At 43.4% G+C, this 18,486-nt stretch overlaps 1 protein-coding gene across 3 annotated transcripts in view; it reads left to right on the top strand.

Moving 5' to 3' along the window:
- The window catches only part of CAMK1D (calcium/calmodulin dependent protein kinase ID), a 216,429-nt gene that overhangs the window by 113,547 nt on the left and 84,396 nt on the right, over nucleotides 1–18,486 (top strand). For all 3 annotated transcript variants that reach the window (XM_018068141.1, XM_018068140.1, XM_008926178.2), the window contains exon 3: nucleotides 15,684–15,758. In XM_018068141.1, coding sequence (XP_017923630.1) covers nucleotides 15,684–15,758 — 75 coding nt within the window. The remainder of the gene's footprint in view (nucleotides 1–15,683; nucleotides 15,759–18,486) is intronic.

Raw genomic sequence — 18,486 nt, 5'->3', positions numbered from 1 at the left:
AGTTGGGACTTGGAGCAGCAAGATCTTTGCTGTGCTCCATGTCTATGTCCTCTGCCTTATAGACATTGCATTAGCAGCAGAAAGATTCCTGACAGCTAAAAGCTGTTCAAATGTGGTGCGAAAAGAGTTCACACCACAGGGGAACATGTGGTGTGAGAGACAGGTACAGGCAGGTGAGAGAGCACAAGAATCATAGCATGTTTTGGGGTGGAAGGGACCTTTAGGATCCCCTGCAAGTCAAACCCTCCTGCCATGGGCAAGGCCATACAATACTGGCCAATACATCTTGTCACCTTTAAGAAAGGCTTTTAGAAGCCTAGAACAGTGAGAGAAGGGATTCAGTGATGGCCACCAGGAAGATAAGAAGTAGCTACAAAATGTGTGGCCATGCACTTGTGTAACAGGCAGCACAAATGCACTTGGTTGAAAATCAGGTTCTTTTCTTTATGAGCATTGCTACATTGTTGGAGGTGAGAAATTAGATAAGGTGGGGGTAGGCTAAGAAGGTCCTTAAAGATGCAGATGAATGTGTTATGTTTCAGGGAATAGACAGTGCACAGTCCAAAACGTGGACTAGGAAACGTGCTTTGCAGCAGAGTGAGTGAATGAAAGGCCAGAGTGGAGGAGATTGCAGTAACTGAAACTGCGTGTTTGGGACTCTTCTCTTCCCTTTCATTTACTCCTGATTGCTCCCCTGAGCAGGATCTCACAGACAGCACAAATGGAAACACAAGTCTTGGGAAGCTGTGTATGACCTGCTGTCACTGCACGGCATGGCTGGTGCAAACAGCAGCCGCTGAGATGACTTGTGTGTATGAGACAGCTGTCAGGGGAAGACAAGAGCTTTCCACCTTCAGGTGGGCTTCTGACAGGGAGTAAATGGATGTGGGGGGAGGCAGCTGAAACCAGAGGAGAAAATAAGACATAAAAACAAAACCGGAAATGCAAACAAAGCAGGAGTAACAATTAGAATAATGAGAGATTGAGTGTTTTAACTGTTCACACTGAGTGATTAAGTACTGTGAGATTTGACTGATTATCTACTCAGAAGTGTATTTATGTCTGTCAAAAGCAAAATGGCATGTTAGAAACAGAGCCTCACCTGCCCCACCTGTATCTGGTATGGAGTCTGTAAAGTATAATTCAACAGCCTATTAATCAAAATGATAACAGTGAATTGTGTCTGAATTAAGCACGCACATGACTGATGCAATATTAATTGCTCAGCAGATTTTGTACATGGGATTACTACAGGGTGACTTTACTGATATTATAAACCTGCTTTCAGGTCATTGAAACCTGTCTGCCCCTTGGGGAGTCTCCTTCTCCCTTGACTTGAATATTATGGTGTCATAAGAACCAGCTCAGATGTCCCACACTAGCATGGTATGGACTAGGTCAGGTGTGAATAAAGACACAAGGTTTGGTTATCTTACCCTCTAAATACCTGCAAGTATATGTCCTCGGGGTAAGAATTGACACTTTTCTGCCCATTCCATCTGACTGGTTCCACTTGGTTATACCTTTCAGAAAGGTATATAAGGTGTTAGGCAGACATTCCTTGCTGTCTGGTACCTCTGAAAGTTTCTGACTGGTTACTTGACAGTAAGTTTGTGCCTCTTGATGTGCTCATTAGTTGGCATGAAGTCACACATCAAAACCCAAATGTATTTTGGGCATATGGATTCATGATTTTTTTATCCTAAACATTTCCAAGATACTTTTCATAATGTTTGCTGGTAGCTTGTGTGAGCTTGAAGCCTGAGCATGTTTCCATGCTAACTCCAGCTCCCTCTGAAATCCAAATAACTTCTTAAACAAATTCCATTGGCTTTGCAAACTTTGATTTTTAGTCCTAGATCAAGGGTGGATTTTTTAACAAAAGAAGGAACATTGTTTCCAGTCACACTTCAGAGCTCTGTGAGTGGGGAGAAATGTACTTTTTTTCTGTATGCTTGGTTTGAAGGTCATGATTTCATAATGAAAAATGGTTGAAGTTAGGAGGTTAATGGAAACTCAGAGCCAAAGCATTAACTCAGCAGGTACCTTCCTCCCTCTTACCATCCTATTGAGAGCACACAAATGTCCTCCTGCCTGGAGGAAATAATTATTTGTTGTTATTTCAAAATCCCACCAGAACACAGAGTAACATGATAATGCAGTAATTCACAAGTTGAAGTATAACTAGATGGACAGAGCAATAAAACAGGGCAAAAAGGCTAGGACAGGATGCCTGTCAGGATGCTACTCCAACGCAGTTTGGATTTAAACTTCAAGGGGCGCCGTGCACGAGAGCGTAACACATGAGACTACACATAATTGATAAGGACCTGTGCAATTCTAGGTTTTAAGCTAAAGCACAAATTAGGAATTGTATAGGAACATCTGTGCCTGTATTTGTGTTGCATTCGGAATTGAGATATTCTGTAAATTTTATTCCAAACCCAGCTCTTGAGAGATCACCAGATCGCAGATGATAAGACCCGTGAGAATGTGTACATTCATCTAGAAATGAACTTCTAACCCCTTCAGTTTGTGATGCTAATCACAGCAGCGACTACTTTCCCAGCAGTTTCTACTTGTGCTCAGCATCTGTGAAGCACTAGTACACTTGCAGTTTGTGACAAGACATTGGATTTATTGATGCCACATAAAACTGAGGTAATGACAAAAAAGAGAAAGGCTTGATGACTGTTTCATGATGTATCATAAATGAATGCATCATTCCAATTAAGCAGACAATACGTAGGAGTGAATGCTATAAAATCACACCCCTTGCTTTGTAGCTCCTTTTTCTTGTGGGAGCAGCCAAGCATCGAGTATCCTCAAATTCTGGGCTGAAGAATGCCTTCACCCCAAACACCCAGCTCAAAATTGACATATCCCATGTGAAGCAAGATTTGTTGTATTAGGAGTCCTCCAGCATCATCCTGACAAGCTGTAGTGGCAGATGCTCTTTAAACAAGGTGCAACTTTAATTTATTAATTCAGCATCATCTGTGGTGAGCAACACAGTTTTTAGCACAGCAGAGGAGAGGGTGATATTATCAGAATGCCCTGTGTCCATCAGCACTAAGGTTGCATTTCGTACCATTTATTTTAGACTTCATCTAATAGCTACCTTTCATTCTAAATACCTTGAATTAATTAGATGTATTGCTTAGGAAAAAATGAGTCACCATGTGTGACTTGTATGTGTGACTTGGCTGCATAAAATATTAGAAATCTATAGCACTGTAGTTTATAAGTCAGTTGGTTAGAAAGCCTTTTCTTGAATGGCGTGAAACAACCCACTTTTTCATACTGATTTCTTTTTAGTTGTGTGAATGAAAACAAGGACTTGACAAAGACAAATCTGCTATCATTGTCCTTTGAAGTACATTTATTAACTCTTACTTTCAAAGTATTTTTATTCCCATTTCAGCTTCGTCATGACTTGCAAAAAGTCAATGGGCAGTGGTAAAACCTAGCTGGAACAGTGGAAAAATAACCACATGTCATTGCAGGATTGCTCTTTAGCCCTACTGTTCCTACAGCTAGACATGCATTTATTTTACATGAAGGATTTGCTGTCTTTTAACACTAATTGCTGCTTATGACGTTAATATTCTGCTTGTTACTGTCTGAAGTATTGGTGTTGTTAACCTCCATGCTCTGGATCAGGACAGTGCCACAGTGACATATTTAAAAAGCATAAATTCCTTCTGCAGTGGTTATTAGGGATTTAAAACCATGGAAAAATTCCAGCCTTCCAGCCCTTTAATGCCTATATCACCTTCCGAAATAATTTAGAGATATATTTTTAAGATATTTAACTATCTGAAGATATCTGTGAGGCAGTCTGAAAGTGCTTTGATGCTTAGTTGCTGTGGAAGTTACTTGCATCATAAGGTACCTAATAATCTTTAGAAATCTCATCCTTAAGAGTGGGTGCTCTTAAAAATTATACTTCCATGCCATAAGAAAAGAGGGAACTGCAATTTAAAGCACTCTTTACTGGGCAAGTGGCTGCAAGTATAGACCTGGCATCTGGTTTAAACTCTTCTGTTACTTCTCCAAAGGCACTCTGGGGACGTTTGTGAATTCGGGTTTCTCTCTCCTAAAAATAGAAACCTATATGTAGGGTCCCTATTCTCCACAGTGATACAAGTAGCAGGGATAAATGAACTTCAACACTATTTAACTTTTAATTAGACCCCCTTTATGATATCCTTTGTAAAACTGGAGAGATTAGGTTTCTCAAACTTATTCTCACTTGGTTAAAACCCAATTAGCTGTTATACACAAACAAAATGCATCCTTATTAACAAGGATTTCTGCTAATTATATTGTTCTGGTTAAGTGACTTTCCTGGCACTTGGTGGTTTGAGTTCAAGTCTACTTTGGACTCTTCAGTGATGCTGCCAAGATGTGAATCCAGCCGAGTGAGATCCCCAGCACTCTTGCCTGATTAAAGATTCCAAGATTTGGCCCAGCTGAATTACTCCACAGTTAATTCTGTCCATTGCTGGGAGTTCTCTTTCTCTTCCCTCCTTCTGCTTCTTTCCTGAAGACTATGTGCAAAGCAAGCCCAATAGCAGTGGAAGTAGGGGACATATTTTTGTCTCTAGTATCTGGGAAGGTTGAAAAAAAGACAAGCTTTAACATCAGTAGCCTTCACTTAAGCTTTGAGAGGGCAGGTTCTGTTATGGAGGACTGGAGCTGTATTCTCTGTCATTACCAGCTGTGCAAAGAAGAGGCTCTGGGACTTTCAGGAGTCCCATTGCTTTCACACAGGTGTCAGGAGAACTGGGTCTGCCTTTGAGTTTGGTTTCCTACACTCTGTGATTGAGGACAGTAACTCATAATGAACACAGAGTGGCACGATCGCCCTCCGAGATCAATCCCCCGCTGTGCAGAGCTTTCCCACTTACTCTTTTATGGTATAGGGTGTATGTGACTCACCCGAGGGCTATTGGCACTTCCCACAGGCAACTGGGGGAGCAGCCTTCTGTGTAGGAGTGTCCTAATACAGTGATGATGAAATGTGAAAACCTGCCTAGCCTCTTACTTATCCTTCTGTCTCAATAAATAAAATAAATTGGCTTCCCAGTAACTTGGTGGGAAGGAGGGAGTTTTCTGACAGGTTGCTGGTGATGAGTTTGTCATGTGGCTTGTCCCTGCAGACCGAGTGTTTGAGTCAGACCTCTGCCTAGATGCCAGCTAAGGATTTTCCAGGAGCCTCAAGAGAGCTGTGCTCCAGCATCCTGATCTGCTGGACTTCCATGCTCCCAGGCAGGCAGGGTGCAGGCAAGCACAGCTGATGCACAGTGGCCCTGGTGATAGACAAATACAGTGAGACTTGATCAAGACTCAAAACCACACCTGCTAGCAGAAGCAAAGTGGTTCTTACTGTACCCCTTACACCCCCTATACAGGGTCTCTGACTAATTTTGGATGGCATGTGCTTTTCCTCACTGTAGGAGACACCTGCAACGGGGCAAATATGACACTGTTGGCTGCCAGCATGGCACTGAGGAACTGTAATCTGCTTTAATTATCACGTGCTCACTCAGTCTGATGGAACTCAATCAAGCCTTGTGATTTTCTAGGCTGCCCAGCAACAATTTACAGAGTTGAGCATGCAGAGGACTCATCAACTTCATTGGGGAACAAGAAATTTATGTTCAGGGTGTCACTTGTGCTTGGTTACCCATTTACTTTTCTGCTTCTCTTGTGGAGAAGATGCAATTTTGAGCCATAAACCTCTTTGGATATGCCTGTAGAACATAGCCTTGCTTCCTGCTGTGAGCCAAAGTGTCCTTTTGGTTACATCACTGTTTTCTGAGTGCATAAACCATCTCCACCTTTGTGCTGTTACTTGTCCTTATCATCAGCAGTACACCCATATGCATTAGCTTTTAGGGTAACCCAGTAGCTAAAGATTCTGTAAAAGTCACAGCTGGGAGTCTCAGCTCTGTCACATCTGGGTGACAGCTCCATTTATTCCCCATATGGTGGAATGAAATCCCTAGTTTTGTTACATCTTTCAACTCTGCTCATCCAAATAGGCATTTATCCCTGTTTTTGTGCAACTCACCTATACAGGTGTGTGGGTGTTATAACATTCACCCTTCATTAGCGTGTATTCAAACCAATGAAGGAGATAATAGTAGACAACAACAACCCTGTGTCTGTGTCAAATGGGTATTTCACGGATGGCAGAGCTTTCTTTTCAGAGGTGTAGTATCTGCTGCCAGGTTTCAGGTGTAAATGAATGTATGTGTACATTCTGCACTCATCTGAGGACCAGGAAGCCACAAAAAGAGTGTTATACCAGCTATTCAGCTCTTCATTCACTGTAAACTAATAAGAGCTTCTCATTTTGTGAGGCAATGTACAAGGATAGTTGCTCTGACTGCAGCCAGATCACCCTTCCAAGTGTGTCAGTCTTCCTGTTTTTCAAGGGTTTTGCAAACTCAGGCTGCTTTTATGTTCATGGAACCCCTCCAGAGCAACCCTCTGGAGCCCAGGAGGTGCTCACCACCTTTAACTGCATGTAGCTCCTGGTGTGTCCCAGGCAAGGGAGTGGGAATCAGCTCTAATTACTGGCTGCACATGTAAATCCACAGTTTCCACACTGCAAAAGCAGGGCTGCTGCCAACAACTAAAAGATGGTGCCCTGTTTTTGTCTGAGATAAATCCTTGCAGATACTACTTTAATCTTCTTCACCTTTAATGATTAATTCATCATTAATACTTGCTTTGATGTGTTTCAAATTAAACAGCCTGGAGGTTTTTGCTCAAGCTTTGCAAGCCTTTTTGATCGCTGCCAATTTGGATACATGGATTGGAAACCATCATTCTGATGTCTTCATCTGCTTTTTGTGGAAATCAGGGATATTCCTGCTGCCTTGAATGGGCATTTCAGAAGGTTATTTGGGCTTAGTCTTCTCACTAGAGTTGCAAGTTACAGCAATAGAAGATCCAGAGCTTTAATTTCTTTTCCTTGAATGGCTGCAGAGCAGCATTCCCATAAAAATACTTGAGACAAATGAACACAAGGTGAGCACCTAAATTCAGGTATATGATCTAGGAATCACTCATGTTTATTCTCAAAGTGCCTATATTCATTTGTTACTTTTTTTGGTGAAAAAGCATGAGTCCGTGCTGGAGAAATTCAGCCTTTGTCTGAGCTCTGCTGTGGTCTGGATACAAGGCAGAAGAGGGCATAACCTCAGCTTGTGTCCCAGGGAAGCAACAAGCATGTGGGCTCACTCTTTGCATGCCTAATGGGCCCAGCATCGTGCCTGGCACAACAGCTGGAGTCAGCTATTGTTTCAGAAATGGTCAGGATGCTGTCCCCAGCATCCCTTTTGGACCATGCTCGATGGCTAGAAAGTACCTCCAGGAGGAAAATACACATGCTCGGGACCTGAGGAAGTTCATACAACTCTCTCCCCTTCCCAGGAGGGAACCAAGTTTTAAGATGAGCAAACAGTCCCCACTTCTTCAAGCTGCCCTGTTGTACAGAGTGGTGCAGGAAGGCAGACTGCAAATATCCCTGCCAGTGAAGGAGCCAGACCAGTCTCTGCCCACAGGATCTGGAGAAATGAACAGAAAGGTTACTCTGCTAGGAAGTACAACATGAGGTAGGGCATGGATCAGAAACTGTGAGGTGAATGTGGGTAGGTTTTGTCACAGCCAGTTAGTGTTACAGCTGCTTAACTACACAGCTCAGGTTTCCAGCTGTGGAATGTCTCCAACTTGACTTTATCACCATGAAATCTCATGAGAATGTTTTATGCACATGGTACATAAGGCTGGCATTTGTTATAGAAGGCATGCAGTGCTGGGGAAGAAAGGCCATTGAAATTGTTGGAAAGATTTCCGGGTCTCCACTCTTGAGTAAGAGGAGGTTACAGAGGTGATGGGTAGGATCTGAAAAATGAAATGGAGAGAGCTCAGGTTGTATAAGCATGAGATAAGATGTCCTGGCACCTCCCCATCCTTTCTCCTCTCTCTCCCCGTGTAGGCCCCAGAGGAGGCAGCTGCACTGGCAGCAGAATTACTCAGCATCCTGCTCGGACGCTGGCTCAGGAGAAATCCCATCCTGGTTCATTACTTTGCATACAGAAAATTATATGCCTAATTGAAGAGTTAAATCGTGAAAAAACTAAACTGGAAACAATATCAATTTTAAAATCATCACCAGCTTTCAAGGCTAATAGAAGTAGGTCTTTTGGTGAGTGTCTCTCCCATGAATTTTGGCTGTTCCGGCTTCCTTCAAACACCTGCTCTGAGCCACTTGCTGCTTGCTACCAGCACTGGAGCTTTTTATCACAGTCTCCTCTTCAGCTGCAGCTGAGGGAAGGTGTATGAAGTGACTCATCCCTCCATGCTTGCCTTTGTGTACCATCTTCTAGGGCATCCAGGGTCTTTCTCTTCTAGCTGATTTTCCAAAGCAGATGAAATTAACCTGACAGAAGCATAAAGATCTTAAAGATATTAGTAAAGACAATGATTTCCTTCTGTGTTGTGAGCAGTCTGTGTTTTGAAGCCCATATGTGACCCCAAAGTTCAACTCCTTGGCCTTCCAGCCACAGAGATTTAACTAATTTGGCTGGGCAGTCAACATATGGGCACTGGAACCATCTGGCTTTGAGGTGGAATTAGCCCTCCCTTTCCCAGTCATTAGATTGAGCAAGGCGAGATGTGCAATGTGGGTGGGAACAAAAGGTATCACAGTGGTAGGAGATCAGAGGAGGTCAAAAAACAGCGTCTGGCCAGGGGACATAGCACAATTTCTATGTTTCAGCTTATAAATATGAGTTCTCTTTCATTTTTAATTCAACGGAATATTCAATACTGAATCCAGAAAATCTCCTCCAGCTCTTTTCAATAAGCAAATTAAACTCATAACTTCAAAAAAGCCCCAGCAATCTAAATGCAGTAGGAGAGAAAAAACAGATGTTTTAGCTTTGCAAACTCTGTAGATCTACCTTTGCCAAGCAACTGACATCTGCCTGGTTTTGTTCACATCTCTCCTCTGTGTCTAAGCTGAGGTTTCTCTACGTTTCACATTATTTGCATGTGTGTTTGTGGGTGAGAGAGAGGAAGACTGCTGATCTGAGATGGTGGGGACCAAAGCCCTTTCTGTAGCCACAGAAGGTGTCACCACTGCTGTACCAGGTACTTGCTGGCTGCTGTGGGAGGACAGTGTGGGGAACATGAAGTAGCAGAAATTAATCTCAGTGTCATTAAACCTTCCACCTTTCTTCCAAAGTGTCTTCTTTCTATCTGCAAGAGTGTCCATTGCAGGGGAAGGGGGTTGACTTAGTGACATCAATCTGGTAGCCTCTTATAATTTGGACCCTTGAAAGTCAACCAGACACGTATGATGTGAGGCACCACACTCTCCTCCCTCCCTTTTCTATCCTGTAGCCCCCAAAGACCAACAGTGTAGCCAGCAGGACCAGGGCAGTGATTGTCCCTCTGTATTCAGCACTGGTGAGGCTGCACCTCCCATCCTGTGTTCAGTTTTGGGTCCCCCAAGACAAGAATGACATCGAGGTGAGGCAGTACAAGTCCCATGGACAACATCATATAGGTTTTTCTGGAGCAGGAATGGTGGGCAGAGCTCTGCTGCAGTCAACCAGCCATTTCCAGGATTTCCAACCATCAGTTTCCTTCCCCATACCAACCCCTGCAACCTCACCCCATTCCCCTCTTGTCAGACTTGCCACAGTTTCCCCTTGGGAGCAGGCTGGTTTGTTCCCATGTGTTCTTGCATCATTCTGAGCCATCCTGAAGACTTTTTGATAGTTTTTTTTCAAGTGTAAAGCAATCTGATATGATCACTCTGTGTGAACATGTGTGAGACTATCCTAATACCTGTTGAAATTATTGACTTGTTTCAACCAAATAAAACAGTTGAGCAAAGGTAAGTTTCCAGGATCATCCAGAGCAAAAACTGTGATTTAAACATTTCCCTTGGTCAACTTGTGAATTCATCAACCCAGGAACCCTCATGCTGCTGGTAAAACTCTCTTCAGGGTACATGTAGAAATAACAGAACATTGATTCTCAAAGACATTTGGTTACTCAAAGCCACAAATCCTTATAGACTCAGGCTTTGTTAGTTCTGGCTTTCACAAAATTATTCACGCTTTCTTGTGGCATTTTATCCATTACACGTGCTGTTCATGGAGGTGCAGCATTAAATGTCAGATCTTGCAAATGTAACAGTGACTTGGAAAAGAGCTGTTGTGGGGGGATCCTGCCCTACTTACATGGATGTCGTGTTTGCCCAAGGTTTTTGAACAGCGTTCTTCTTACTGATCCTAGTTTTCAGTGTTAAATATGATAGATGTTAATGTAAGTGATTCAATTGTAGTTTATAACTGGTGTGTTTAACATGCTCTCCTGGCAGCTCAGCAGCCAAAGCAACAGCAATGTCTGGGTTCTCTGCTTTTATGTGTGCAGAGTGCTACCCCTCTAATTAATGATCCATGGCAATACACAGTGGGTTTAATTTCAGCCCTTTGGCCTCTGGGATGGTCAGGAACTGGCAGAGATGTACAGAAAGCTCAGTCATTACAGGATTTAGTTTCCCTTATTGTACATCAGCTTCCAAATTTCAATCCCTTGCTTCTTAGAAGAAATATCCAGCTAAAGCCCATGGAATATATAGATTTTTAATATTTTTTTTTGCAAATGTTGAAGGGAATATTGTGTATTAAAGCTAGTTCTGGGCCCATGGAGCTTGTGCCCTCTTGGTGGCAGTGGGTAGGACATGATGTCTCTGTGCTGGCCAGTGGCAAGGGAGGATTTTAGCATCACTGGAGTGCCATACCACGTACTCGTCACCACTCCAGTGCTGCAGCACTCCCCATTTGGTGTGATGGAAATTCTTGTACAGTGAGGAAATGCTACTCCTGGTCAAGTTGGGTCTTGTTTCGGGGATGTGTTTCAGCTCTTTCAGAGGTGGACGTTTCTGTGTTTCTGAATGCTGTAGCAATCAGGGGGAAATGACAATTCCCCTATCAATGCCCTTGTGCAATGGCTCCACAGCAAGCAAAGGGACCAGTCTGTGCTTGGGGCTCTGCCACAGATCAAACACTCTTTCATCAGCCCTTGTTTGCACAGCTGCCATGCCCAGAAAAGTCACTTGAAGTCCTTGGTTGCACAGCTTAGTTTGCTCCTTTAAGGCTCGGCTAGTAATGTGTTAAAATATTGCTCAAGTGCAACATTGCCTTCATTCATGTTGTTGACACCTTTGTAACACCACAGGGCAGAATCATAGACCTGAAAGGCTGGAGGGGAAGCCTGATAATTTTGGATGGTTGCATCGAGCCCCATGGTTTGTGTCTGTCTGAGGCACAGCATCCAAACCAGGGCTGTTCTGAACATGGGGAACCCATCCTTTATTTTCATGGTTTCCTACCAGGTTAATCCCTCTTCATGTTTTTGTGTATACTTAAATTTCCCTGATTCTCATTCCTGGATTTACTTTCCTCTTTTTTTTTTTCCCCTGGATTGCAGCATCTCATGGGCTTTGTAGGGTGAAGAGACTGGAGTGTAAAAAAGCATTAGCCTCTCTTTATTTATATTTTTATTTCTAGGCATCTTGTTTCTGTCTAATGGCCTCAGAATATTCCTGAAAATGAAAAAAGCAGTGGTGGCTGGAGGTGTCATGTGCCCTTTGTGTCACAGATGGAGGGATTTGTGGGGACACGTCAGGGTGTGGGAGACACAAGCAGCAGGTGGTGTTTGCCAGGAAAGGGGGGGAGCATCAGGAAAAATAGCAAGTGTGATGAAAGGGAGGTTAAAAGGGTGGTAAGGGCAATTTTCCTTAGCTGGATGTTTCCTTGTTCATAACAATTTGAGTAATCTGATCTAATTTGCTTTAACTAAGTCCATGCTTTGATGTTCACTTTCAGGGCTTTTTTTATTTATTTGGAAACAATCAATGGGAACTGCTGTCACCCCAGTGCATGTCCACGTCCCCTCTGCTACAGCCATAATTGTCCCATCATGTACTTCAATGGCATCGATGTGTTGCTTTGTGCAGAGTTAATCCAGTGCATGTTTATCAGCTGCAGTGTGGGAGCTACACGTTGGGAAAAGGGGAGTATGGACAGGGAGGACAGAATGAAGAAAAAGGCTACAAACAAGTGGGGTTAATATTGTTTCTCTGAGATGGGAAGGAGAAGGGGTGGAAATAATATGGCCCACTGGTTAAGATAATACTCTGGGACTGAGGCACCTGGATTCTTGGCCCTTTCTGCTCCCTCCTCTCATGAGAAATCTTCAAGTTTTTCTTCACGGTGCTTCCTCTTTTGTAAAGTGAGAGCAACACCTTTTAAAAAAATTAATCCTGTCAGGTCTCGAGGAGATCAGACAGTCTGGTGAGTATTTCTGCTGGGCGAGCTCACCGGGGAGGCTGCGTGCAGGCATTTGGAGGCTTAGCAGAATGACTCCTCTGAACCTTTGAGATTCACTCAGTGCTCCTGGTGGGGATAAAAGTGGAGTTAATTAACCCATTCTCAAATCCCTCCTGATCTGTGACCATCAAGTAGATGCCACTGCACAGTGCTTTCTTTCCTTGGCTCTCGATGTACCCAAACATCCGTGCAAGCTTGAAGTGTGTGTCTGGCTGTTACCTGCACGTCTGGCACTGCTGATCTGCTTGCACAGGAATGGGACAAATTTGCCCCATCCCCATTAACCTTTGGGGTATCAACAAAACAATGCGATGCTACTACACCCAATTTCCCAAACCCCAGGGTGCTATTAAAATGAGCAGTGTTCAGCCTTAATTATTGTGTATCCAGGCTGTACACGATTGCTTGCTCGTGCTTTAAAGTGAAGAAAGGGCCACACAAATTTCTGTGTGAATTTCTGGAGTGAGAGGCAGAGGAGCTGCAGCTGGGCAGTGACCTCTGCTGGGAAGCCCACAGATGCTCTGGTCCAGCTTCAGTAACACCCCACCCAGCTTCATCTAACCTGTGGGTTTCACCCCAAGAGATTTCCATGTCACTGGGTTTTTTTTATTTTAAATTCCATTTTCCTTTTGATAGCTTACCATTTGAGAGTTCATCCGAGTAGAGAAATGCTGTGCAGGACAAGCGGCTTCATTTGCAGGGATATTAAACACTGTGTAACACCACAATTAAGGCCTTGCTGGCCTTGGGAAGGCTGAGAGAAAGTGGAGAAAAATACCTCCTCTCCATCTCAGCAAGCCCCTTGAGTGCAGCAGCCACCAGCGTGGTGGCTGGTATGCACAGACATCACCTATGAAAGGGGCATCTTCTTCCAAATGCCTTCAGCCCTATGAGACGTTGCCCTCTGTGTACTTTGGGGGTGATTCAACTTCTTCTGCTGCCGCCTTCTAGTTTATATTTGCTGGATCCCACATGCTCACATCCTGCATCTGATTTCATAGAGGGGCAGATTGGCTCAATACAGAGGACTCTGTAGTGGTGGGACTAAACCTCTTCTCCCCCCCTAGCACTGAGCGAGTTTATCTGCCTTCTGAGAGCACAGTGGTGCAGTGCCCATTTGGTTTGCAAATCAGGAAGGGGAGAGGGTCTCGCCGCAGCCCTCGGCGTGCGGTGTTGCATGTCTGATGAGCTCTCCTCTGGCCTCTGCCTCCCTGGCTGTTTGCTCTGTGGGTAACCCACCCCTTGGCCGTGTGTGTCACGGTTAGGGGTTGCTGTGGCTGCCTCAGAGGGCGTTTGGGGAACCTCTGAGGTTCTCAAAAATAGAAATGCAAAGCGTATTTAATATAGGCAAGGTGAAAACCGTACCTCTGAGTTGCGGGCTTTAAGCAGATAACACTGTGGCAGATTGTTTGTGTTAAACTGCCCTGATCGTGGTGGTAGGAGGAACACAAACGATCATGTAAATGTGCATGTGCGTAAAGGAAAATGGATAAATACATATAATAATTTTCATTAAATGTGACTAATTGCTTGAAATGTCATTTGTAACGTACCTTCAGCTAACCTAAACAAGGCAAACCAGCCCTTGCCCTACCTAACCCTTAAGGGACCAGGCACTAGACCTGCACAACAAAATAAACACTTCCTAACACGTGTGCTGTGTAAAGCCAAGTGGGTGGTGTATTGGTTTCCTGTTGCAAATACTAAGAATTTAATTTGCAATACAGTCTACCTGGAAATTTTGCTAAAATATCATGGGATTTTCCAGATATTTAGGTAGAGTGAATAGCCAAGTCATATACTTGTTACTCTAACGTCGTGTAGTGCATTATATTTGAGTTTGCTTATTGTTGATGTTAAATTTCCTGTGTGTGAAGGTCATTATATGAATAAGCTTCTGATGACTATGAGTGTAAATTCAGGTCAGTCATAATCTTACCAGTGAATTCAGAGGAAATTAAATTAGTCTGTGTGCTTACAGTAAAGATCCTGCTGGGCACAGGGGATCTTCTGCTCTCAGCATCATCACACAGATGTTAGGACACTTGGGACCACTGAAGATAAGGCCCTGATACATGATTAAGCATCTTAATTAAGCTACTTGAACCTAGACATATGTAAAGTTTTGGATTTGCTGACAATGCATGTTTACTTTCTTTCTGAACATGTCCATCTGTTGCTTAGTGAGTGGCCTCTGCTTAGCATTTTCCATCTTTCTCTTAAAATGATTGTCTACAATTGGTGTAATTAATATCCTGCCCCTGGGGTTGTACTGGTAGTCTCCTTAGGGTTTGCACAACCTAAATGTATCCTTTGCGCATTATTTGTAAGCATTTAAGGACCAAACCCAGAGAGGCATTGCTCAGCTGGTTAATTAGATGGGTGCTTGTGGAGATGATTTTTGTCTTTAAAGCTAGTGTTTTGACAAGAGGCTTGGTGGGAATTGTGAGGATGCAGAAAACCCATTGGTTACTTGGAGGTGTTGCACAGAAAGCACCCAGTGCTTAGCAGTGCTGCAGGGAAATTCAGGTGTGAAGACTTGGCTGGACATCAGAACTGGGTGAATTTGGTGTGAAGGAGTGTGGAGCTGTCATATGGCTGCTGCCTACTTGTGCCAGCTTCTCCACAGAGTCAAATCCCTGCTTTCTCCCTGCCATCCTACACCCTGCCTCCGTCAGTCCCCTATACCCTGCAGCGAAGCTGTCCTGAGAATTTAACCTCCAACCAACCATCTTCATTCATCTGAACTTCTAATGCCTCATATACTTAACCCTTACACATTTTGCCTTTGGAGAGGATTGAAAGAAATCTCTCTGAGTAATAACAGTATTCTGGGCTGTGAAGCACTTCTGGCTGTTTACTTCAGTTGGAAGGACCTTAAATATCACCGAGTTCCAACCCCCCTGCCATGAGCAGGGACACCTTCCAGTCAACCAGGTTGCTCAAAGCTCCATCCAGCCTGGCTTTGAACACTTCCAGGGATGGGGCATTCATAGCTGCTCTGGACAACCTGTTCCAGTGACTCACTACCCTCGTAGTAAAGAATTTATTCCTAACATCTAATCCAAACCTACCTTCTTTCAATTTAAAGCCATTACCCCTTGTTCTATCACTACATGTCCTTGCAAAATATTTATGATGGTGAATAAAACACTGACAAGTAGTGCCTAACTAAAAATAGCTTTATGTTTCATAGTCATGTAAAAAAAATTAAAATCAGTATTTCATCTTATCTTATCTTATCTTGTGGTTTTTCAGGATCAAGCATGAAAACATAGTTGCCCTGGAAGACATCTATGAGAGCCCGAACCATTTATATCTGGTCATGCAGTTGTAAGTACTGAACCTAATGTATTTTTTGTGTCAAAATTGCCACCTCTTCTTGTTCTGGTTTTGTTCTTTAACCCAAAAGATGGGGTACATGAGAGGTATTTGTCTAGTGTGCTACAGACTGCAAAATCCCTGGTGGGTGGTTAAAAATGAATCTCCAGTTGTAACGGGCTGAGTTGTTGTGAAATTGGGAATTAAATTGTTTTGTGATGAGTGTCACCCAAATCAAACCAGAGCAAAGAGGAGATGTTAAAGGGATCTGAACAGGCTTCATATGTATGGAGTTGCCAAGGTTTAGTTCTCTGTGTCCCAACAGGTACCTGCTTTGTACTGTGCCCAAGGTGACCCGAGATGCCACCATGTGCATGGGTACATGGGTACTGCACTTGAAAGACAGCATCATCCTTAACTCAGCAACAGTGGTAGATCATATCACTATTCCTTGACACACCTCTTTCACCAGAGCCCCTCTTCTTCCTCATTTTCCCCTTCTGGACCTGAGAAAATCAGGATCCCATCACATGCATGATACGCTGTAGCTGACCTGGTCCTCCTGTCACATCAACCTGGCAGGAAGGCAGGGAGGGGCAGGCAGATGCTCATAGTGCTTCTATTTTTACCTCATTCTGAAATCAATTAAAAAACATGATTTGAAGTTAAAATTTCCTCTTACCAGCTCTAGCCTCTCTCTTATTCAATTGTGAGATCACATCAAACAAGATCAGAACAGACAGACAGGGCAGAAGAGTAAACTACAGCTGGGAAGAGCCAGATGTGCCATAGGGAAACCTGACACATCTGATAGAGGCAGTTCTGGGGTTAAATACCCCAGGGAAAGCTGGGGACTGTGCTGGTCCCTGGTCTGTTGGTAACAGTTGTTAGAAGTTGTTCTACTGACAGTGTGGGAAGAATATGGTTTTTGTAGCCCATGTTTTAGTTCAGAGTGCTGTAAAAGAACTTGTATAGGAACATCAGTGTTGTACAAATTCCAACAAACCAGCTGGATTGTGGGAAGTACTAGTTTTGTGATCAGTTGTTTTACAAATCCTTGATTTTGTTTAATCTCTTTAGAAAAAATAAATCGATATTATTCCTTCTTATTAGCTTGTTCAGTGTAGTGTAACTTTCACTTTCATAAATTCCTGACATCCAGATCTTTGGTTTATCTGAAATATAGTTCTGTAATCATAGGTGACACTGAATATATATCTTGGTATAAATTTCTGCTTGCTCACAATTCAACACTGACTAGAGAATTATCCCTTCTGTTATAGCTGTGCTTGTAAACCCAGCTAACCAATTTTCCGAGGGCCAAGCACTTAGCTATTCCAGAGGGATACAGATTCGCTGATGCCCACCAGGATAAGATGCCCAGCTGAAACCATCAGCTGGAAACCCATCAGCATGCTTTGGGGTGGCTGCTCTGAGCAATTCCCAGCCTCAACAAAGAGCTGTGCCTTGTGTTACAAGGTAAACCAAGAGCACTGAACTGAATGCAGGGCATAACCTTTCTGCCAGTTCTTGAGAAAGGGCTGTGTTATCCCCTAGTGGAGAGGACAAGAATGCCAGGGACTCACCTCATTGCTTTGGGTGTTGCATGAAGGATGGTGCAACCTCTGCACTGCCTCTGAACTTTCATCAGTAGTTGAGTTTGGGATCAATTGGCATCAACAGCTGGGCAGCAACTCTGCAAAGCCCAGAAGGCTCAAAATCCATTCTGCATGCCTCTTTTCATGGGTTCCTGTTTGGGAGAAGGCATGTACAGATAATTTCTGGTTTCCAAGGTAACACCAACTTGTTGATACAATAGCTGTGAACCATTGCACAGCATGAAGTATCTATTTGTTTACATTTCTGCCCTATTTATTATTAGATTCCTTGTGGGTTTTTTATCTTCTCATTTTTGTGTATTTCTCCTAAACAACACGACAGTTGCCTACATTTAAAACTTGGCTTCTGATATGAAGCAGAAATGGTTCTGATCAAGCAACTTTCATGAAGCAGCATTTAGAATATAAAAAAAGGATGGGTAAAATCAGGGCCACTCAAAGGTCAGTATCATGGGCACAGCAAATCTCAAATCCATATGCCCTTCTCCCTGGGTCCTCACTAAGTGAACTCTAGCTAATAGTTTCCAATGGTTATTTTGTGTCATGGACAGCATTTTCATTACCAACCTTTAGAGCACTCCTTGCTATGTTGTGGAAAATCCACATTACAGCCCTTGTGCATCTTGCAGCACCTCTGTGGGAGAAGGCTTTTGGAGGTAGACCAAACCTCTCTGTTTATGTTTGTCCTTGGGTACATCTACTTTTCCATGAAAGCCACGCTTGTTAGCAGGCCAGCTTGAAGCATAAATATCACACCTCGTTTATTCTGTCAAAGATATGGGCAAGTAAAGGTCTCAGTGTCTGTGCTGGAATTGGAAGAAAGGGAGGTTAAGAGGCAGCTGTCCGTGTCTACTTGACACTTAATTTGTTCCTGCCAGGGCCCCTGGGAGCTCTTCCCAGGATTACCTAGCTCTCGGTGAATCTGTACTGTGTGTTTCCTGGCATGTCCATGGGGGAGATAAGGACTCTGGCTTTGGTTTCACCACCTTGTTTTCACATACATTGTATACAAGCCATCACAGAACAGTTCAAACTGAGAGGTAAGACAAGGGTACACCAGAAGTTCAGGTTGGAGATCCCCAAATTTGACAACTCAGAATTTCATGTGCTGTCTCAAAGCA

Source organism: Manacus vitellinus, unplaced genomic scaffold (genome assembly GCF_001715985.3).
Source record: "Manacus vitellinus isolate BGI_N305 unplaced genomic scaffold, ASM171598v3 scaffold_13_pilon, whole genome shotgun sequence".
Taxonomy (NCBI): Eukaryota; Metazoa; Chordata; class Aves; order Passeriformes; family Pipridae; genus Manacus; species Manacus vitellinus.
Note: the sequence above shows the minus strand (reverse complement) of the source record. Positions and strands in the feature narration are given on the sequence as shown.